The sequence below is a fragment of the Doryrhamphus excisus genome, linkage group LG2, assembly GCF_037039965.1.
Source record: "Doryrhamphus excisus strain RoL-2023G ecotype Guam linkage group LG2, RoL_Dexc_Guam_v1.1, whole genome shotgun sequence".
NCBI classification, from domain to species: Eukaryota; Metazoa; Chordata; class Actinopteri; order Syngnathiformes; family Syngnathidae; genus Doryrhamphus; species Doryrhamphus excisus.
Window position 1 is genome coordinate 4,180,845 of NC_136358.1, and position 23,878 is coordinate 4,204,722.

General features: G+C 39.2%; 1 protein-coding gene across 19 annotated transcripts in view; it reads right to left on the reverse strand.

The window, feature by feature from the left end:
- LOC131124906 (adhesion G protein-coupled receptor L3-like) overlaps nt 1–23,878 on the reverse strand; it is a 170,391-nt gene that overhangs the window by 60,872 nt on the left and 85,641 nt on the right. For 12 of the 19 annotated variants that reach the window (XM_058065882.2, XM_058065876.2, XM_058065879.2 and 9 more), the window contains exons 6-8: nt 19,256–19,271; nt 16,597–17,405; nt 3,915–4,268 (exon numbers count right to left, since the gene is read on the reverse strand). In XM_058065882.2, the coding sequence (XP_057921865.2) occupies nt 3,915–4,268; nt 16,597–17,405; nt 19,256–19,271 (1,179 nt within the window). The remainder of the gene's footprint in view (nt 1–3,914; nt 4,269–16,596; nt 17,406–19,255; nt 19,272–23,878) is intronic. The other 7 variants (XM_058065893.2, XM_058065877.2, XM_058065891.2 and 4 more) reach the window with 1 other exon arrangement.

The following is a 23,878-nucleotide window of genomic DNA, read 5'->3' on the forward strand; positions in this document are numbered from 1 at the left end:
TGAAGTACACCATATTCTAAGCTTTACGGTAAAACTGTCTAGCAATTCAAAACATTTTAATAACGGGCAACAATTTTATGATAATGTGTTGAATATAAGTGTGCTCCAAACAGCTTGAGTGCCTTTAAAGAAAACTATGTGACCCCGAACAGTTTTACTGTAAATCTTACAATATAAGCGCCCTCCAAAGCAGTACCTTTGAAGCATGCGTACTGCACATGCAGTATTATGAGTGCCCTTGAAGGACGGACTGTGGTAGCGACCAGCAACATAACATAACGCTTCTTAAATCTTAAACGCCTTCATGGCGTACACCAATTTTACATTCAGGCTTTGAACATGAGTGCACTGCAAACATCTTGAGTGCCTTTTTTTTTTTTGCGTGTAGACGTCCCCTCGCCACATGACAGTTCAAATTTTGCGACTCAACACTTCAAACAGATTTTTCAAACATATAGTACATTAATTTATTAATCATGCTGTTTCATGGCTGACTATGGCCTATTACACGACAAAAAGAGACATATTTGAAACTAAATGATTGTAAAATGTAAAATGTAAACATATACGACGCCAAGTGTAACATGCAGGGCTATCTCGCCAAAGGCCAACATTTTAAAGCGCATGCAGAGCTGGATGAAGCTGCTGGATGTTGACCACTCAACAAATGGATCGACCGTGTCCTCTCTAATAAACAGCTTATAGTTCCGTCCATATATGGTAATGGTAATGGTTTTATTTTATTTGAACATGCATCAGATTACAATTGAATGCATCCCATAATCAGTTCACAGTTCCACATGTCCAAAAAGAGTAGGAAGAAGCAAAGCTTATTAAATCCTACCCCTCCATCTGGTACTTTTACAATCAGTAACTGTTACATTTGTTCACTTCCTGCTTTCCATAATACAGTTTAAGTTTTTTTTTTTGCTTTTTTTAATAATGTATCTTGTACCAAAGTATGAGGTGATATGAGCATCCAATGCCATAATGGGTACCATAGTAAGTGTCAATATAGTGATATATATAGCACATCATGACTGGTTCAAGACTCTTCATCCTTGTATTTAGCAAACATCAACTACCACACATGCACACACAGAGAGAGATGTTCCAACCAAGATTTGAACCCAGGTCACAGGCCTGTGCAACTATTTCACTAACCACTAATCCACAAAGCAGTGCAGTGCAGCCAAAATGTGCACGTGCCTGCTTCCGCCATGTTGTTTATCACCAGACAACTTGACAACTCATGAATCATATTCAAATTATGAATATGACTTTCTTATTTTGAATCACAATTTAGGGGGAACTATTGCGCTCTGATAATCAGAGGACTGAGTGGTTAGCGCGCGGGCCACACAGTTCGATTCTACGCTTGGGCATCTCTTTGTGGAGTTTGCATGTTCTCCCCGTGCATGCGTGGGTTTTCTCCGGGTACTCCGGTTTCCTCCCACATTCCAAAAACATGCTAGGTTAATTGGTGACTCCAAATTGTCCATAGGTATGAATGTGAGTGTGAATGGTTGTTTGTCTATATGTGAATGTGTTTGGCTGACAGCTGGGATAGGCTCCAGCACCCCCGCAACCCTTGTTGTTGTTGCCGGTTTTGGTAGTCTGGGGGCAAACAACACCCCATTCTTTATGACTGGTCACTTCAAATGTAAGTAAGTGAACCATCACAAAGTACTCCAAAAATGTTCAATAAAATCATAATTTCAGTATATATGTATTTTCCGCCTTATGTAATTCGTGTTATAAGTCACATGCTAAAACACACAGCCGACAAAAAAAAGGCAACAGAAGCAAAACAGTGAGTTTTGTTGAAATTGACTCTACTATTTAACAATACATTCACCATATTTTTTTTAATTAATCGTCTCCCACAAATCTATCAAATTGTTTGTCTATATGTGCCCTGTGATTGGCTGGCCACCAGTCCAGGGTGTTCCCCCCTTTTGCCCGAAAATAGCTGGGATCGGCTCCAGCACACATGCGACCCTTGTAACGATAAGCGCTAGAAAATTAATGAATGAATAAACCATGATAAAAGTTTTTTTTACTGTATATACTGTTGCAGGTTGACAGTTTTACCGTAATGTTTACAACAGAAGTGCACTTCAAATATCAATAGTGCCTTGGATGACATTTGGAGTGCATTTTCTAGCCTTTGCAGTAAAAAAAAACAAAAAAATAGCTCCTCGGTACACTTTAATGATGCAGCTTTGATGACATACGAAAAATGATGGAAAAGACACAAAAAGCCCCCCCCCCAAATCTTTGTTATTGATTTATGTCATGCACGAGGGCAAATATGACTCGGAAGCGGTTTTTAAAAAAAAAAGTTGACATTAAACTGTCCTTGCTTGGTTGCTGGAGGCTCAGACGACCTGCACTAACACATAAATTTTGATTGACATATAATTTCCTTCCCCTGTCCACCTTGGACAGCCTTATGTTTGATTGGTTCATGAGATAAGGGAAAAAAAGGATGGGGGGGGCGGGGAGGGTCTTCACTTGGTCCTATTTTGAGCTTGAAAGCTGGAGGAGACGGGGGACTGGGGAAAGAGTGGTGACAGCGGGTGATGAAGTTGGGGCGGGGGGTTTCGAGGAAGTTTCAAAGCGGAGAGAAAGAGAGAGAAAACGCGGGTTCGACTTTTTGCCTTGTGAAGAGCAAGTAGCTTTGAAGAGGATGGAATGTATGCGCTCCGTTTTATCTCGCCTGTTAGCAAGGTCTCGGATGGTGTTTCCCATTAATGAGGACCCCGGATTGGAGTGTCACTCCAGACATTTAACTTTTTTTTTTTCTTTTTTTTTATAGAACACTTCTCCATCCAACAAACAAACCCACAATATGGAGGTTTCTAGGCTAAAAACTCTTTGTCTTCAAAGTCTCCTTTTCATCACCAATTCAATCCAGGGCGCCCAATGGCGGTGGAAACAGCCTCGAAAATAAAAATGTTGTGAGACTTCCATATAGTGTTGATTAATTTGATTAATCTTGATGAAAAATGCCAAATAAGATAACAAAAATAATACACAACTGCTGACAACCAATGGGTACCCTTCCGTTGTTTATGATGCTCTATATTTATATGTAGCATAAAAAAATGTCGTAACTTTGTCAAAATTAACGACAGACATCATAATTACTCTGAAGTACAAGCATGCAAATCTGCAACTAACACACAAAAAACATCAGACAACTGTCAGAATCATAATTAAACCTATATGGGTTTATGCCTTTCGTGTTCCAATATTCATGTCATTGAATTATTTATCAATCAGTGTGATCAGTAAATCAGGTTCCAAAGGTTAGCCTTATTAATATTGTTAACTGCTGTTTAAAATAGTGTGGAAAAAAAACATGTCAAATCAAAATTGTACAAAAAGATAAAAATTTTTGGTATTGTTACAAATGTACAATATTTTTACACAATACGCAACAAAATTGCAACCTCTATTCTGTGCAAAAAAAACCTACAGGACAAGGTAGAAAAATTACAACACTGACGTTTTTGGAGTTACATTGGTGTGAAAAATAGTTTGCCCCCTTCCTTATTTCTTATTTTTGTTATTTTCATCAAACAAGTTAAAGCAGGGGTCTCAAACATGCGGCCCTAGTTTGAGGTCCCCGCCTTGATATGAAAGTTTAATGTTAGTACGGCCCGCGCAAGTTTGATATGGATGCTGTATGGTATTATGTACCCAGAAAAAAATATTACGTTTGATTAATGTTCATGTTAAAGGTTAAATAGCTGTTAATAGTTATCCTCCCTATCCGTGTGGAAGTGGTAAGTTTTTGGCTTTTTAAGTTTAAAGGAAATAACTTGAAGGCTACCGTTTAGGTCGTTAGGTCTCTAGTTTGCGAGTTAGCATGTGTCTCAAGACCAAAACACCAAAATAGATATTACCTGTGGTTCCAGAAGGACAGGACATCTTAGCAACCATCCCCTGCCTCGTCTTGGGCCAAGAGACATCCATCATGACCATGGGACTGCAGTACTCCACCCTGGTGTTGGGAAGCCTGGAGGAAGGCGGCGACCGTTCATCATCACTGCCGGAGACCGAGCGTCCCTCAGAAGTCTGGACCGGAGGAGAGGCCGTGGACGTGGCTCTGGGCCACTGGGCGGTGGTGACAGGGATTCTGGTTGTGGTGGTCCTTGCTGGTGTGGAGGTGAATGTCGTCGTAGTGGTGGTGGTGGTGGGATGAGTGGTTGTCCTCCTCGTGGTGGTGTCCATGTAGACCATCACAGAAGAGGAAGACTCTGGTGGGGAAGAGGCGAAGAATGAGATGAGATTTTTATTTTCCCGTATTTTGCAAATTAGCTAAACTAAAATATTGGCGGTAGAAAATGAATGAATGAATATATTTTGTTACATTGCAATTATAATACATGTTTTAATTGTCTTCATATTTTGTACCACAATAGTATTATTATTCCTTCTTTATTATTCTATATTGGCCACTAGGTGTCAGTGTTTGGTGAGACAAGGGCATGATCGTCAGAACAGGAATTTATTGCACGTTTAAATAATTTCACAACACGCATATTATGGGATATTGTTGGAACCATAACCCATGACAAGCTAAAACTCAACTCTAAACCTCCGATGTCACTTCCTGTCACATTTACTATGATACACACAATCTAGAGTTCTATTTACCGTTGATAGATTAATTAATAATCAGATTAATTAATTAATTGATTATTATATATTAATAGATTATAAATAAATAATAAATAATAAATAATAAATAATAAATAATAAATAATAAATAATAAATAATAAATAATAAATAATAAATAATAAATAATAAATAATAAATAATAAATAATAAATAATAAATAATAAATAATAAATAATAAATAATAAATAATAAATAATAATTGATGACATCAAATATGAACAATGTACAACGTAAACATTTGCAAACACATTATTATTGTTATTATTATTATTAGTAGAAGTCATAAGATTTGTATAAAAAATTAATTATTAAAAATAAATTATTATTATTATATATTTTGTTATTTTTTTAATTAACTACAATTGTTATTATGATACTGTATATTATTATTATTATTTTCATGTTATTTTTACATGAATTAATTAACTGATTTATTTGCTTTTTTGGAATAGCCTTCTTATTATTATTATTATTAATATTGCTGGTCAAATTTTACGCCATTTTATGAGCTTTAACAACAACCATCAAGAAGTATCTAATACAAACAGTCTTTCTTTGCTAACTGAGACTCCTACATGCTGACACGAGTAGTATATTAAAGAAAAACTAGCTCAAAAAAGGGCCTGCTCTTTATTAACCCCATAATTATGATAATGCCATTTATATTTGAGGAGTAGTGACCTCATATAGACCGCATCCGCCTGTTGGTGAATAGAAGCACCTAACATGAGGCTGTAATTGAAAATGGGCCCGGTTGCTGCTAAAATAGCAAAAAGAAGACCCGTGAGGTCAGTGAAGGCAACAAGGCCAGATAAGCCAGCAGCTACATGGTGTGCATATGAGCTCTTTGTGATAAGAGAATTATCACAATAGTAGTTGTGGTCAGGAGGGGTTACATTTGGTGAGGGTGTTTTTGTCCTGGAAAAAAAATACTGGCTTAAGTGTTTCCATATTTTAAGATGTTAGTCACATTCATCACTTTAAGCAGCTTATGAGCAAAATACAATTACAACATTATTGGATTATCTCAACTATGGTGAAAGTTAGCCTTCAGGTTTTTACAATTTGGATTGGACCAAAATTGTGTGTGGGGGGGGGGACTGTCAAATTACTGTAAAATTCATATGCACATGCATGACCAGATAAAGGTACGTGTCTCGACTTTTTATCGTAAGAACAGAAAATAGTCCGTCAAATGTGTCGTCAATTGACAAGAGCTCGTCACAGGCTAAGCCTATCTTTGTTTACACATTTTCCCCGGCTCTCACTGCTTCTGTGGGGGCAGCTAGCTAGCTCGTTTTTGTTCCACGGGCGAGCAATAAGTGGCTATCATGTTCAAGTGTCACTTCACAATCTTGTTCTCTGGTTGTGATTTGTCAACATTTAAAAAAAAATGTGGATGCAACTGAGGCACGACACAGCAGCCCACCACCACAACTTCAAAAATAATTCTGAGCGAAAAAATTCCGGACCTGGATTTTCATGAATCCCGCACAATGGATGCGTTTTTGAATGTCTTTGCACAAAAATAAAAAATAAAAAATAAAAAATAAAAAATAAAAAATAAAAAATAAAAAATAAAAAATAAAAAATAAAAAAATAATAAATAATAAATAATAAATAATAAATAATAAATAATAAATAATAAATAATAAATAATAAATAATAAATAATAAATAATAAATAATAAATAATAAATAATGAAAAACATTTAAAAAATGTGGATGCAACTGAGGCACGACACAGCAGCCCACCACCACAACTTCGAAAAACAATTCTAAGAGAAAAATTCTGTAATTGGACCTGAATTTTCATGAATCCCGCACAATGGATGCATTTTTGAATGTCATTGCAGAATAAATAATAAATAATAAATAATAAATAATAAATAATAAATAATAAATAATAAATAATAAATAATAAATAATAAATAATAAATAATAAATAATAAATAATAAATAATAAATAATAAATAATAAATAATAAATAATAAATAATAAATAATAAATAATAAATAATAAAGTGGAGAATAAAAAACATTTTAAAAATGTGGATAAAAATGTGGATGCAACTGAGGCACGACACAGCAGCTTACCACCACAACTTCGAAAATAATTCCGAGCGAAACATTCTGTAATCGGACCTGAATTTTCATGAATCCCGCACAATGGATGCGTTTTTGAATGTACATTTAATGAGTGCATTTTCAAGGTTTTCACTTTATAGCTTGCAATTTCTCTAACTTTCTTTGAAGTTGACGTGGCTGTCTGTGAGACAGTGGGATGCTAATAATTACAGTGTGCAGAGCCTCTTCAAACAATACAAGTTATCATTTTCTTAATAAGACCGAGCAAAGAAAGACGACTCACAGCTGGAGGTTAATTCAAAGTCGCCGGGAAGCCACGTCTGGAATCTAATTCCATACTTCTGCACGATCCCGTTGAGTGCACAGCTAGGTACATTATTCTTTTTTTTTTTTTTTTTTTTTACAGATGACGTCCATGGTCCATGTGTGCATGTTAAATATGCCCGACAAGCCACCAGAGAGCGCTGGGAGTTGAAAGTGTCCTTGAGCAAACTTGTCTTCTGTGTCTTTTACAGCAGATTAGCACAAAAAAGGGGGGATGAGGATAAGGACTGGGGGTGGGAATGCTAAGAGTAGACACAGTCCACAGCCGCCATCACCTTGGAGACAAAACAAGGACATTTTGTTTTGCCGTCTCCATATCCCTGAATCTTCCCTGGGACCTAAAAAGCATTTCAATTAGACGACTTCCTGTATAAATGAGGGACTGGACAAATGGACGTATTGAGTTTCATATGAAAATACAGTTGAAGAACCTTCAACCATTCAGACTGGACCAACATTATTTGGATTGAACTCCCAATTTTGTACAATTCGGATGTTAAAGGGGACCTATTATGCTTTTATGCACTTTTCTGACCTATAAATGGAGTTAGAATGTTCTATTACCGTTTCAGATAAGGTTTGCACATTTGGAAGTGAGCCTTTAAAGAAGTTTGGGATGGCTCAATACGCTCGGTTTCAAAAGGCAGTGATAAAACTGCACTTTTGTGATTTCACAGGAGGAGCAAAATTCCTTATATGGGCATAACGTACGGGTACAAGCCATGAAAATGAAAAAAATTACAATTTTAAAGTTTTCACATAAAGCATTACGTCAAAGCTGCAATGGGGGTGCTGCAATGACGTCGGCCTCCCTCTGGGCTACACTGCAAGCAACACTGCAGCGCCATCCATCCATCTATTTTCTATGTCCTCCACTGAAATGCTTTACTGCGATGCAAGACATTATGGGAAAACTTTAAAATCATTGGGTTGTTTTTTTTTTCATTTGAAACTCACATTCGTACCTGTTTGTATATTTCTCAGGCATACCTTTTGAGTGTTAAGTTGCTGTGTGATGAGTTTAACGTTCGTTGTAAGCTGACACTGTGAGTGCTATATTGAGTAATGACCTCCTGCAATATCCAAATATTTCACAAGCTCATTGTGAGAATTTTATGATGGAGACATGTGCAGCTTGCATTCCGGAATTAATGTAAATTCATTCATTCATTCATTTTCTACCGCTTTTTGGAGTCGCCAATTAACCTAGCATGTTTTTGGAATGTGGGAGGAAACCGGAGTACCCGGAGAAAACCCACGCATGCACGGGGAGAACATGGAAACTCCACACAGAGATGGCTGAGGGTGGAATTGAACCCTGGTCTCCTAGCTGTTAGGTCTGTGCGCTAACCACTTGCCCACTGTGCCGCCCGTACAAATTAATTATTTCCTCAAATTTAGGAGGTGCAGCTTATAGACTGGAATGGTAATCAATTCAATATTATGTCTAACGGGACGGGGAGGAACCCTGTGTGAACGTTCTGAACTCCTGTTTTCAGGCATTGCGCTTCATTTCAAAGCCTTTCCGCAGAATTAATTAGGCTGCCTTTCAGTATCCCAAGGCGTTTGGCTCCTACAAATACATAAACCGGCTCCATTGTGCTCCAGGAGGTGTAAAAAAAAAAAAAAAAAAGCACCTATTATGAAATGATCCTGCTCTGTGTGACTTGCCAGAAATTTTCGCCGACATCAAACGAGGAGTAAAAAGGTGCTTTGGGGGCCAAAAATGAATTAAAATGCGAGCGAGGGTAAAGTGACTCTTCCAGCCTTGTGCTGAACCCAATTAGATACTAATTTGACTATTTCAACCTTTATGCACAGTTACACCTCCGATTGGCTCTTTCACACATGACGTGTGACGTCATCCATTAACACTTTTAACATCCAAAGTTGGTCTCTTTTATTCTGGCATTGGATGTAGCTTCGATTGAACACGTCAGTGTATTCATGAAATGAATGGTTTTCGCACATGCTGATTGGTAAACACAGGAGACTCCACGAAAGCATCGTCTCCTCATGTCATTAAACTCAAATGCTGCAAGGTGCATTTATATATTTATATGCGGCACACCGACTGCATACTCATGACCTCCATAAATGCCTTCTCAAGTCCCCGGGATGAGAGCCGGGGAATGAGAAATTAATTGGCAAACAATGCATAGCCGCCACCCATTATGGCTCTCATCATGTCAGATGATATCCAAGCATTACCGCATGTCTGGCTGCATAATTTAACCCCCCCCACTCCTTCCATCACTATCCTCCCGCGAGTGATGGATTTGTGAGCCTGACACAGATGGCGCCGTTAAATGACAGCACTTTTATCATTTTATTTTCCCAAGCACTTTCCCCCGGCGGCGTCGGATGACAGAAAACACACAGCGATTGATAAGCAATTCCATTACGCCGTCCTTTAAAGTTCTCGTTACAAGCAATACACAACACATATCGTGTTATTTTTAATGCTATAATTATTGCCGCTTTTTTCCTGTTTCTGCACTAGAAGGTCAACAGCAGCAATAAATTGACGTAGGACTGTTGTCTGCAAATGTACAGACTTGGAAAAAAAAATGCAAGAATAAAGAGAATAAGTTATGCAATACTGTCAATAATTGTACCAGTTGAATTGACCTTTACCAGTGATATATTACACACTTTTCAGGGTGTTTTCCAGCTCAATAAACCAAAATGTATCCTGTTTAACTCTGAGGATCCCATGACCTTGTACCCACGAACCGTGCAAGCAGAGCATAACGCCGTCGATGGTGTAGAATAATCTTGGAACCACATAGGCGATGAAAATCAGTATCATGAAAGTCAGCAACTGGGCAACCTTTAAAAGGCCAACACAAGTTTGACTTTCCCTCTCGAAGATCAATATTATATTCACATTAAAGTGGGCAAAAACATATTTTTGGATTTGGAAATTGTAACTGCATAGGCCTTAGGCACTTTTGATTTTTACTACATGTAAATGCGGAAATGATACAATGATTAAATTAATTAATTATGATAAGAATTTGTCAATATAGTGCAAAGTAGCACCGTTTTCATGTTGTATATTTTTTTAAGAGCTGCACAGTGTACGAGTGGTTAGTGCGCAGGCCACACAGCTAGTTCAATTCCACACTCGGCCATCTCTGTGTGCAGTTTGCATGTTCTCCCCGTGCATGCGTGGGTTTTCTTCAGGTACTCCGGTTTCCTCCCACATATATGAAATTTATACTTGCATTATATGCTATAAGAGAGTTTAGACATTTTTACACACAAAAAAAGAAATTCTAAAAATTGTTCCAACTATCCATCCATCCATTTTCTACCACTTATCCTAACTAGGGTCACAGGTATGCTGGAGCCTATCCTAGCTGTCTTCGGGCGAGAGGCGGGGTACACCCTGGCCTGGTCGCCAGCCAATCACAGGGCACATATAGACAAACAACCATTCACACTCACATTCATACCTATGGACAATTTGGAGTCGCCAATTAACCTAGCATGTTTTTGGAATGTGGGAGGAAACCCACGCATGCACGGGGAGAACATGCAAACCAAGCAGAGATTCGAACCCAGGTTTTCCCAATCTTCTGACATGCTAACCACTTCACCACCGTGTGACCCATGTTGATACCAATACTAATAAAACAAAGATTTCTCTTAAATGTAAATATTTTTTGTAGCCTTTCTACAAAATTAGAAAATACATTAAAAGACACGGACCTCACAGCTAGGAGATCTTGGGTTCAATTCCGGGCGAGAGGCGGGGTACACCCTGGACTGGTGGCCAGCCAATCACAGGGCACATATAGACAAACAACCATTCACACTCACATTCATACCTATGGACAATTTGGAGTCGCTAATTAACCTAGCGTGTTTTTGGAATGTGGGAGGAAACTGGAGTACCGGGAGAAAACCTACCCATGCACGGGGGAGAACACACAAACTCCACACGGAGATTCCCAAGCGGAGAATCGAACCCAGGTTTCCCAATCCCAAAAAAGTTTATAGCTTACAGTCAATGTAAACTATAAAGATAAACACAAAAGTACGTAAAAATGCAACAAAAAAAAAAAAAATCTTGCATGCCCTCAATATGGGCATCCCTGATATCATTAGTTGCCACCCTGTTTTCATTTTTTTTATATTTTTTGTGGATTCTAGGCTGTCTGTCCTTACTGTAATTTTGCTACTTGTCCCCATGTAGATGGTGCTTCTCAGCGTTTCCTCTGCACTCAACATGTGCCCCCCCCCCCCCACCCCGCTGGGGGAACCCACCAAACACTTACCAGCTAAACTGATAACAGTGTCTAAGCCATAAACGTTTGTAAGAAGTGGGGCTTATACCATTGGCTTCCATCATGGCACCCTCCTTGCAACCACGCTGCATACTTGAAGCCAATGCATACTAGCTTGAAGGCTAAGCAATGTAGGCTACATGCTTATTAGTACTTTGTGCATTTCCTGTGACATGCCAACACAACGTGGCTTTAATGCAGGAGGACCACAAGCAGCTTCTGTTACTCATGCTACATTTTCTTTTTTTTTTTTTTTAGCCTGGATACAAGTAAAGGCTTTGTTTGTGCCTCAGAGGCTCTTTCATAGCATCACACAATACTCAGTCCGATGTAGTTGTTGTGTAAATGCTTGTATTTTTACTCATATTTAAATATAACATCCGATAATATATAGAACACAATAGAAAGGTCTGTTCCAGGGTTAATCTAGCACCCTGTCAAATGGAGCAGCTCTGACCTAAAAAACAACACAGCCTTCCTGTCACATAGAGCATCTTTGACTTGCAAGTAAGTGCTTAAAAAAAAAAAACCGCCCAGCGCTCTTGTTGTCCCCCATAGAGGATCTTCAGTTGAATAGCCCTGCAAAAGCAGCAAATGATGTAAAAACTAAAAACTGTGCTGCACTGCAATTTATGACTTTTTTATGGATCTCAGCAGATTAAAAAAAAAAAGATAATATCTAAATATCACCCTGCTGCTGTAAAAATAATACACTTGGCCAATAAATGCCGGGAAAAGCTATCAAAGTGAAGACAATAAAATAACAAGAAAATAAGTTTTTTTTTAACTACTCCGCTAAAGTAACTTCATGATGCATTAAAGTCATTTCTCTTTTTTATGTTTGTCCCTTCTTCTTCTACAATATTAGTAAGTAGGGGTGTAACAGTACAGCAAGGTAATACGTACCTTAATTTAAGGTTTATTTATGGTATAATTCTACAATTCTAAAACATCACTTCCTGTTGATCGGAATAGGACGTAAATGGCAGAGCTCCGCTTTTCTATTGGACACCCAGGATAAAAGGAGGTGTGGCATGGAGAGCTGGAGATCAGCTGGAGAGTACCTTAAAGGGCAACTGCACTTTTTTTTTTTACTGTATTTTGCCCATCATTCCTAATCCTTATGTGAAACCTTCACTTTTCTGTGCGTTCTAGTGTGAGAAAATGAGTTAATATGAGCTAGCTAAAAATGGACGTCATTGTAAACACCAATGTTATTCTAGCAGCTAACATGAAAAAGTACGTATATATATCTGGCAGACGGACAAACATGACGCATCGTTTTTCTACAATGTGCCACATAAAAAAAAAAACAATACATGTTCTGCAAATTGCCCCCAGCCCACACTTTGGTCCCCCCTGATTTGCATAGTCAACCACAAAGGTCGTGGCGGTGCTGGAGCCTACCCCAGCTGTTTTCGGATGAGAGGCGGAATACACCCTGGACTGGTCGCCAGCCAATCACAGGGCACATATAAACAAACAACCATTCACACTCACATTCATACCTATGGACAATTTGGAGTCGCTAATTAACCTAGCATGTTTTTGGAATGTGGGAGGAAACCGGAGTACCCGGAGAAAACCCACGCATGCACAGGGAGAACATGCAAACTCCACACAGAGATGGTCGAGGTTGGAATTGAACTACGGTCTCCTAGCTGTGAGGCCTGCGTGCTAACCACTCGAACCCTGTGCAACCCTACAGTAAACTTAGTCAAGTATAAAGGATAAAGCTTTTTCATTTATTTACATTTATTATATTTATTTGGGAGGGTGGCACGGCGGTCGAGTGGTTAGTGTACAGACCTCACACCTAGGAGACCAGGGTTCAATTTCCTCCCACATTCCAAAAACATGCTAGGTTAATTGGCGACTCCAAATTGTCCATAGGTATGAATGTGAGTGTGAATGGTTGTTTGTCTATATGTGACCTGTGATTGGCTGGCCACCAGTCCAGGGTGTACCCCGCCTCTCGTCCGAAGACAGCTGGGATAGGCTCCAGCACCCCCATAATATTAATATTATGATAGTACAACTACTGTAGGAAGTAATAAATCAACTCTGCCTAATGGACTCGGCATCTACAATGCAACTCTGTTCCTTCTCAGCAATAAAAGCAGCAGTAAACATAACATGAAAATATTATGCAATTATTGTGCAAATTGTCTCTTCTCTTCGCTTCACTTGTCAGGATGACTCGCCTGCAGATGCTGCAAGTTAGGTGTGTTTTTATCGGTGATCAATGCTCCACATGGTTTACACAGTGCCTTGTTCTCCGTAGCATCAAACGCAAAATGTGTCCCTCTGTGTACTCTTGTCATTCTCCCAAGCGTAGACATATTGCAGTAGTAATTTGTTACAAAATACCAGCATATGGTAGTGTTTTGGCAGCGGAAAGTCCATCATCCCTACCTCACAGAGACAGCAATTCTGATTGGACCTCGCTCTTGTTAGCAGCTTGCTAATACATAGAAACAGGAACCAAAATTTTACTGAATTCAAGAAGGTACTACTGGTACTGAGCAGATATTTGGGGATGCTTTACTAATACCGAAATGAACATAAACAGAAACTGCAATCTGTACTTATTATACGGAATTATTATTTCCATAAATTGACAAAATTATTGTTTTTGTTTACACAACACAAGCTAACAGGTATGACAAAAGAGTGCAAAAATTTTGACTTTTACAATAAAAAAATGCAGACTGAACAGCATTGTTTAGTTCGCTGAGAGCTCAAATTGTAATTAATTATTTTGTAATTAATTATGATAAGAATTTGTCAATATACTGCAAAGTAGCACCATTTTCATGTCGTATTTTTTCCAAGGGCTGCACAGTGTAGAGTGGTTAGTGCACAGGCCACACAGCTAGGAGACCCAAGTTCAATTCCACCCTCGGCCATCTCTGTGTGGAGTTTGCATGTTCTCCCCGTGCACACGTGGGTTTTCTCCAGGTATTCCGGTTTCCTCCCACATTCCAAAAACATGCTAGGTTAATTGGCGACTCCAAATTGTCCATAGGTATGAATGTGAGTGTGAATGGTTGTTTGTCTATATGTGAATGTGTTTGGCTGACAGCTGGGATAGGCTCCAGCACCCCCGCAACCCTCGTTGTTGTTGCCGGTTTTGGTAGTCTGGGGGCAAACAACACCCCATTCTTTATGACTGGTCACTTCAAATGCAAGTAAGTGAACCATCACAAAGTACTCCAAAAATGTTCAATAAAATCATAATTTCAATATATATGTATTTTCCGCTTTATGTAATTTGTGTTATAAGTCACATGCTAAAACACACAGCCGACAAAAAAAAAGGCAACAGAAGCAAAACAGTGAGTTTTGTTGAAATTGACTCTACTATTTAACAATGCATTCACCATATTTTTTTAAATTAATCGTCTCCCACAAATCTATCAAAGTCCTCTTCTTTTGTATCTGAATTGAATTGAATTTTTCGCCATTAACTGGGTTCAGCTCTCAATCAATATAGTGCAAATAATAATAATCAATATAGTGTGACTGTTCAGCAATGATTCCTGCTTTCGCGAAAACTCTGACAACAGTTAAAGCAGATACCTTAGCCCAAGTGCAGAAAATACAGTGTGTCTGTTTGGTATGTCGAAAATACCGTGGATATACAATATGAATAAGCAACATAAGGATGGATGGATGGATGGATGGATGGATGGATATCGATCCTCATTTTCAACAAAATTCTGCCCCCATGATGACAGACCGCCTGATCTAAAGTGTTTGAGCAAAAAAGTCACAAATCCAACTTACGATGTTATCACGTTTCTTGCCGCAGTCAAACAAAATGCTTTATTACTCCAGAGTGTTTTCATTTACTCCCCCATTTCCAGTTTTGTAATTAATTTGTCTATATACGTGTACTCCATCTGTCTACTCACTGCAAAGAGTTTACTATTTGTAATCATGCTGCTTCGTCTGGAGGGTAGATGATTTTGCGTGACAACTCATATCCAATAAAAGAAAAACACACACAGGCTCCCCTCTTATTAAGCACAACAAATTAGATTATGGGGTGGTTTCTTGTCCAAACACACCCCCCTTCCCCGCATCACACAAACACAAACCCCAGCTTTGGAATAAAGGCATTGATTACAACGACATGCTATGATGAATATGATTTTTTTCTATCCATCTATTCTACCGCGTTTTCCTCACGAGGGTCACAGGGGGGTGCTGGAGCCTATCCCAGCTGTCTTTGGGCGAGAGGCGGGGTACACCCTGGACTGGTCGCCAGCCAATCACAGGGCACATATAGACAAACAACCATTCACACTCACATTCATACCTATGGACAATTTGGAGTCGCTAATTAACCTAGCATGTTTTTGGAATGTGGGAGGAAACCTGGAGAAATCCCACGCATGCACGGAGAGACCATGCAAACTCCACACAGAGATAGCCGAGGGAGGAATCGAACTTGGGTTGCTTGTAGACACACACAGCAGAAGAGTGTAGCCTCATGAGGAGCAATGCTAGTTAATGTAGTAGAAATTCATTCATTTTGTACCGCTCTTTCCTCACGAGGGGTGCTGGAGCCTATCCCAGCTGTCTTCGGGCGAGAGGCGGGGTACACCCTGGACTGGTCGCCAGCCAATCACAGGGCACATATAGACAAACAACCATTCACACTCACATTCATACCTATGGACAATTTGGAGTCACCAATTAACCTAGCATGTTTTTGGAATGTGGGAGGAAACCGGAGTACCTGGAAAAAAACCCACGCATGCAGAGATGGCAGAGGGTGGAATTGAACCCTGGTCTCCTAGCTGTGAGGTCTGCGCGCTAACCACTAGACCACCGTGTTAACTTTATTCTTGGTTAAATTATATTTACAGTTTGGGGAGGAATGTGGGAGGAAACCTGCAAACTCTGAACATGCAAACTCCACACAGAAATTGAACCCTGGTCTTCTAGCTGTGAGGTCTGCACGCTAACCACTTGTCCACCATGCTGCGCCTAAGGAACAACTACTGCAAAAAGGCACTAAAAGCTTGGAAGTACTCTTCAGTTCGAGTCCCACAACATTGGGAGTATACGATATATGGCCATTTTAGGACTGGGATTGTAACTAGCAACCAGTGTCTGCAAGGATTCTCCTGACTATATCCCAAACCTATACATACATAAATGCGGTAGGGAAAAAAATGAAAACTTACCAAGTCGGTTGTCGAGTATGCCAAAATCCAGCGAGTACTTCACAACATGATAATTGTTCCAAACGTAGAGCAGATTATCTCTGGGATTGTAATCCACAGCGGCAATGTATTGGTAGGAATTGGGGAAGGGAATATCCAGGAAGCCATCTTTACTCAGCTCCGTGTTGTAGATGTAGTCGATCTTGTTCCCTGTGGCTTCATTGTCGTCATCCTCGTACACCGATTTCACCACGTACAGGATCCCGCAGATCATAAAGGCGTTGGACGCCGACCGCTTATCGTATGCCGTGTCCCAAGTGCCTTCCACGCGTAGTGTGTACGGGTTGAGCTGGCTGATGACGATGCGCCCGTTGTTTTGCTCGGTGGCGTAGATCACCCACAGGCCGTTCTCATCCACAGCCAAGTCGATGTCCGATTTACCCCCCCAGCGGTACGGCGACGTGTCATGGTAGTTGGCATTGGCGATAATAGCCTCGCCACTCTTGATGCGAGTCCGCAGGTCGAACTTGACGATGTTGCGTGTGCGTTCCTTGTTGAAGAACAGTGCTCCATCGTACACAACAAAACCGGTGCCGTCGACGCGGTGTGGCAGTTTATACGTCGTCGTCGGCCTACCAGCGATGAAGTCCTCCTTAGAGGAGTACTCGGTTAATGTATCCGTGCGGTACGGCGTCCACGGCATGTAGTAGATCTTATCAGAGGCTTGGAGAGGATCTTTGCACCACGCACCGGACTGGTGATCTGATTCGAAGAGATGTTCGCTCTGGTAGACCCTGCGGAGAAGCCCTGGGCACAGGAATACTGAGGAGCCAAAATAGGGAAAAAACAAGTACGGAGTTACATTGGCAGGTAGCGGCTTTTAGGCGTTTTATACTTGAATTTTTACTTGAAAGGGGACTTTTATGCTTTTTCAACTTTTCTGACCGTGGCACGGTGGTCTAGTGGTTAGCGCGCAGACCTCACGGCTAGGAGACCAGGGTTCAATACCTCAATCTCTGTTTGGAGTTTGCATGTTCTCCCCGTGCATGCGTGGGTTTTCTCCGGGTACTCCGGTTTCCTCCCATTCCAAATTATCCATAGGTATGAATGTGAGTGTGAATGGTTGTTTGTCTATATGTGCCCTATGATTGGCTGCCGACCAAACTTTTCTGTTGTATTCCCGTGTTAAATCATGCCAGAGTTTCAGCTCATGAGATTTGCGCATTTGGAAGCGAGCCTTGGAAAAAGTTTGGGATGGCTCGAAACGCTGGGTTTCAGAAGGTGTTGTAAAACTGGACATTTGTGATGTCACACATAGGCAGGCTTCCTTATATGGGCGTGCACTGTGGGCGCCCGAGCTCTGCTTCTGTGTTTACATTGGTAGCAATGGCTCCCAGGAAGTGTTTCTTCTGGTGTAAGGGAATGCTATATTTCTTTACAATTCCTAACGACGCAAACAAGTGGTTGGAGTTCCATCGGTGGAACAATGATCCATTTACATTATGGACTTCTTTGTTAGCCAAGCTCGAGCAATATTGTTTGTGTAGCAGCTAACACGAAAAACTACATTTATCTGGTGGTCTAACACGATGCCTTGCTAACCGCTAGTCACAGCCGGAAAAATGGATAGCTAGCTCTCAATTTCACTATGAAGACTCGACATGATGCTGTTATGCTATGCTGTTATTGAGTAGCTTAAGTTAAAGAAGTTTCGGTTGTGTTTTAAATGATCAAAATAGAAATACGTGTTCATGATTCACATAAGGATTGTGAATGATGCAGTTCCCCTTTAAAAGCGGCAATTTTAAAAAAGAAAAATTGCCAGAGTTCCTCCTAAGCGCTTGGGAGTGTGACCAACCACAGCGGAGGGGGCGTACTTGGAGGCGGGCCGAGGGTGTAATAAAATAAAACAAACCATTTTTGTGGGAATCACGAAATCAAAAAAAAAAACAGCTGGAATAGGTGCAGATTCTGTAAGATCTCGAAAGCTTTCTGTGCGGGTTATTGTGTGTAGCGGCGTACACAACTCAATACTAAGGGCTGAAAAATTAGCATAATCGTCCCCATTCAAACAACGTTACCTAAAACTGTCATAATCAAAGTGCAGTACTCGTTGGAAGAAAGAAGTATTATTATGGAATCCCAGTAGAAATCCCCACAATAAAGAAACAAATTATATTACAATTTATGAATATACAATAAACACATTATATTACAAACAAAATTACATAGTACTTTTGAACAGACTGATCTGTTTTTGTTTTTTTGAAATTGAGCCTTTTGTGAGAATGTTGTTTATGTCTTTAAAAAACACTGTTTTATTGTCAAAATGATAACGCTTTTAAAGCTTTTGAATGAGCTGATAAGGTATGAATATGGTTGCTATAATCTCTCCTCTGTATTGATTAGCGAGTCCCTGAAGGTTATAGCCATCATCGTGTTAGAGCTATAATCAAAATATGCTGACATCTTATTGGACAAGCTATTGATCAGCCTATATAGCGTTAGCTTTAATGGTATGCGGCTGATAAGGCTCAGCTTGGAGAAGAAAATGAGATTTCAAAAAAAATCCGACCAATGCACATCTGCTGCATTTATGTCAAAATATTTGCACTGAACGGCATTTTTAATAATAATAATAAAAATAATGATGATGAAGAAAATTCTTGTCATTTAGTTACCTTTTTGCTCCACTTCTGTTTTTAGGCATGATGGGGAAAAAGAGAGAAAAAGAAAGATTAATTAAAATTGATTAATCACAATAAAAAAATGAATCACAATATATAATTCAATAAAAAATGAAGGAAACATGCTAAACAACGTTTTTGAAGCAAACATGTTGTAAACCTTTCCCACACAGGACGCACAGCGGAGAAGGACTCAAATGAGGAAATAGTAGTCGCAATCACAACATGGCAAAAGAAATTTTTGACAATTTCTGCAAAGCTAACATATTGCAAACTTTCTGATATTCAGCGAAATCACAACACAGTGGCCTTCCGACGAGGAAGTATGACAAAATGCCGAACAACGGGACAATACGAAGCAAATATTTGATTATTTTGACTACTTACTTTAAGTTCACAATGATGTTTTGAAAGCCTATGAAGATGCCTGCACTACTTACATAAGCAGCCACAAAGCCAGTTGCCCCACTTAACGACCAGACCTTAATGCTAAAAATGCATGTCTAAAATCTCTTAGAAATATGATGCATGAATGTGGCATACCTATGGCATGCATTATATAATAATACATGGACACTATTATTCAAATAGTTGGCAGAATACTGTAGTTTTTGACCAATTATTTTATGCTTTAATAATCACAAACGTTAAATTAAATCTGTCACAATCAGTAACTAACTCCTTGGATGAGGAAATATGGTACAAACATTGATATTTTTGTTTAATAATTGCAACATATCCAAAAACTTTCCCATATTCCAAAAACACAACCTTGAATCTCCATCCATAAATTCATCATTACTGTTATTATTATTCCCAGTGCTAAATCGCATACTACTTGCTGCTTAGCATACAGCCGCTAACAGCTGTATGGATTTCCACTTGAATAATTAACGCTTACCAATTTTGCTCTAATGGCAGAGAGAGGTATCAGAATGGTGTCATTAGGCGGATAATAGAGATTCATCGAGGAGCGGCGGCCATATTCCCCCCCCCCTCCCCCCTTAACGCCATCCCATCAGCTTTTTAATTAATGACACAAATTACGTGGCTTTGAATAGCATGTGCCTAAGGACGGGGGAGGACGTTCTCTCGCTGGATCTTCTTTTGTCCGTCATTTTCCTCGTCACTACATTTCTCGACAGTACTATCTTTGTGCTTTTCTCTTGTGCTACGACAGTGTTATCATATAACCATGGCAACACGTCGTCGAGTGGAAAGAAATATTAGTGTATAATTTTTTATAAATTTCACAAAATCACTGAGAATTTTGTAAAAAGTCAAAACAATAAGAAATTAGTAATAGCAACAAGAAGGAAATAAAGTATATGAGCAGGAATTGAAGTACAGTGTTCCCTCGCGGTTCAGTTTTCGTGGACTCGCTCTTTTGTGGAACTTTTTTCGTGCAATTTTAGTGCAATATCACACCGTACGAATGGTGGCCCTTTACGAACTATTGCACTGTAAAAAGTTGAGTGTCGTAGTGATCTGCGTCCTGATTGGCTCTAGGCCATCTTCCTGTTGTGGCCAGTAGCAAGCTGCAAACAATAGCCAACTGTAAACAATAGCCAACCATGTGACTACGAACGCTCTCCCCCCGACTAAACCCACAGTGCCGGTGAAACGCTGTGCATGAGCTGGAACCCCAGACCGAAGAAAGGCAGAAACCACCCGATCAGACCCCCGTACACGCCGAAGAAATGCAAGTCATGCGGGTGGAACAAATGAATTCGACTTACAAAGTATGACGAGAGATAAACAAAACGCAGTTCAACAAGGACACAAAAACGCCACAGTCAATGAGTCATGTTTTGAAAATGAATTTTTTGAGTGTTTAAACAAGAGAGAAATGTGAGAAAATATTATTGGCTGTTCAAGAACAATATATAAAGTTTATAGTGATGTATTTTACAACCTGGAAACATCTAAGATCTAAGCCCTTGCTGTCAACTAGCAAATTCCACTTTAAACTGAACTCATCTTTAAACTGAATTCTCCTCAAACGAGAAAAATAGTTCTAACAAGGACAAAGAATCAAAACCTAGGAAACCAAGAAAAACAAAGCCAGAAAACAAAAGTTATGTTATCGCAGCCCCCCAAAAAGAGTTCTCCAGAAAAGAAGAAAAATGCATATTTGAAAGATATTTAAAAAGACACAATTGTATGGTTTTGAAAGGATGAACTAAAAAAAAATAATGTTGCAAAATTGTGAAAAATCCGCTATATCAGCTACAAAAGGTTGTAATAACAAAGAAAGTAAACAAGGAAAAAAGACCAATATTGCTTTTCAAAGGCATTTGAAAAGCTGTACTGAGCCAAAAAACGTGTTTAAATACTCCAAAACGAGCTGGAGGGTTTCTGCACCAACATCTTGAGTGACTGGACACCAGCAAACAGCGTGGGAATAAACAAACTGGACATTGATTAGCAGAGGGACGTCTAATTAGAATGGAGACCCCCTGAAGAGACCCTCCTCTAATTAGCGCTTAATGCAGCACACCTGGCAACTCGACAAAAACGTTTAATCGAAGCTTTGATTTTTGTGACACCAAAAACCCTCTTTGCTTTTAATCTCATGCGATGCATCTTGTTGTTTATGGGAGCCAAAACAACAACATCTGATTTACAAAAAGGGGAAAAATCTGCACCAAAAACATCAAAAGTCCAAACAACAGTCAATAAAACAGATGATAAATGAAAAAAAGACATAAAATAGTATAATTCATAAGATAGTAGAGATGACAATTTATTGTTTGACATTGTTACAGAAATGAACCACTGGTATAGTTAAATTATTAAAACATTAGCAAAAAAAATTTGTAACTTTCACTGACGAAAAAAGACGTCAACCGCTATTATTGAATTCATTAATTTTTTTCATAGGAAATAAAAAGTCTGTTCCAATGTCAAACTATAGCCATACGAAACAATCTGGTAAAAACAAGCTAACCACTCTTAATCTTACAATGTGTACAACGACAAAACACTGCGTTTTAACTTTTAATGATGACGACAAATTTCACTTTTTTTTTACGTTTTAATAGTTGTAAAAAAAATAGTGAAAACAGTTAAAAATAGAATTACAGGAATTTTGTGCTTTTGGGGTAACTTTATAACAGTCTATATGATTACCCAACTGTAAATATAATTTAACCAAAAATAAAGTTAACACGGGCGGCACGGCGGACTAGTGGTTAGCACGCAGACACAGCTCGGAGACCAGGGTTCAATTCCACCCTCCAATTCCGGTCGTCTCCGGTTACTCTGGGTACTCCGGTTTCCTCCCACATTCCAAAAACACGCTAGGTTAATTGTCCATAGGTATGAATGTGAGTGTGAATGGTTGTTTGACTATATGTGCCCTGTGATTGGCTGGCCACCAGTCCAGGGTGTACCCCGCCTCTGGCCCAAAGAAAACTGGGATAGGCTCCAGCACCCCCAGCGACCCTCGTGAGGATACGCAGTAGAAAATAAATGAATAAAGTTAACACTGTTTAATGCCTTAAAAAATACAAAGAAAAAGCAAAAACATGCAAAAAGATGCAGGCGTTCTCATTGATGAGCGCCTTCCCTCAAATTGAGGGGGTGTTGATCATAAAAATCATCTGCTTTAGTGACCTGCAGTGTCTTGGCCCTCAATGACATAAGTTTAACACCCTCTGCTCTAAGGTATCGAGAAAAAAAACTACTTCTGCCTCCATGCTGCCTTTAGGAGCACATGACAAAACAGGACAGATTAGTGTCCTGGTCACACAAGTGGCGTTTACCTGCAGCGTGACCACTGAATCATCACGCCACATTAGGCAGGCTGCATTGTAAGCGGTGCTCGTGTGCAGAGGAATCCATTTTATGGTCTCACCTGCCAGCACAGAAGGCCAGACGTTTGTAGCAGGTGTTTGTTAGCGCTTGCCAAAAAACATGCTAGTCTCATTATTGGACTGGAGCTAGCGTCACGCTGCTAGCTCGGTGTCTTGTTATTATTAGCAAAATGGATTAAAAAGCAATTAGGCAAGAAGTGCTCATAAATAAAACTAAATGAATGAATAAATAGAATTGTGCGATTATGTCTTGGCTCTTGTTTGTGAACTTTGGACGAGGATGTGAAACCTGCTGTGTTATGTTGTCTTTGCAACAAACAGCAGCTAAATTACAATGCTAACCCTGTAAGGCAGGGGTCTCAAATTTAATTTACCTGGGGGGCCACCGGAGCTAGGTTCTGGGTGAAGCCGGTCCGCATCAGGTTTTCAAAAAAAAACAAAAAAAAATGCATTTATTAAAAACTGGAAAAAAAAAATCAATAAAAAAACTATCTTCAATGCTTTTGCTTTGCTATACTCTACACTTTTTCAGTACTTTGGTTCCGGTTTTCCACACCAAAATATCTGATAAAACATTCCACTGTTCTCAAATATCTTAATTTTTATTTTTCTATACACAAAATAATATAAAAAAAACAAACAAATTAAGAATAAAGACAATAAATCAATCAATCAGTAATAAATAAGTAAAATAATAATAAAACAGCAAATAAAAAAAGTCAACAAAAGCTAATATTAAGTGTTCTTAACTGATTGCATTGATGCTTTAACATAGTTAAATTACAATGTTGGTCAAAT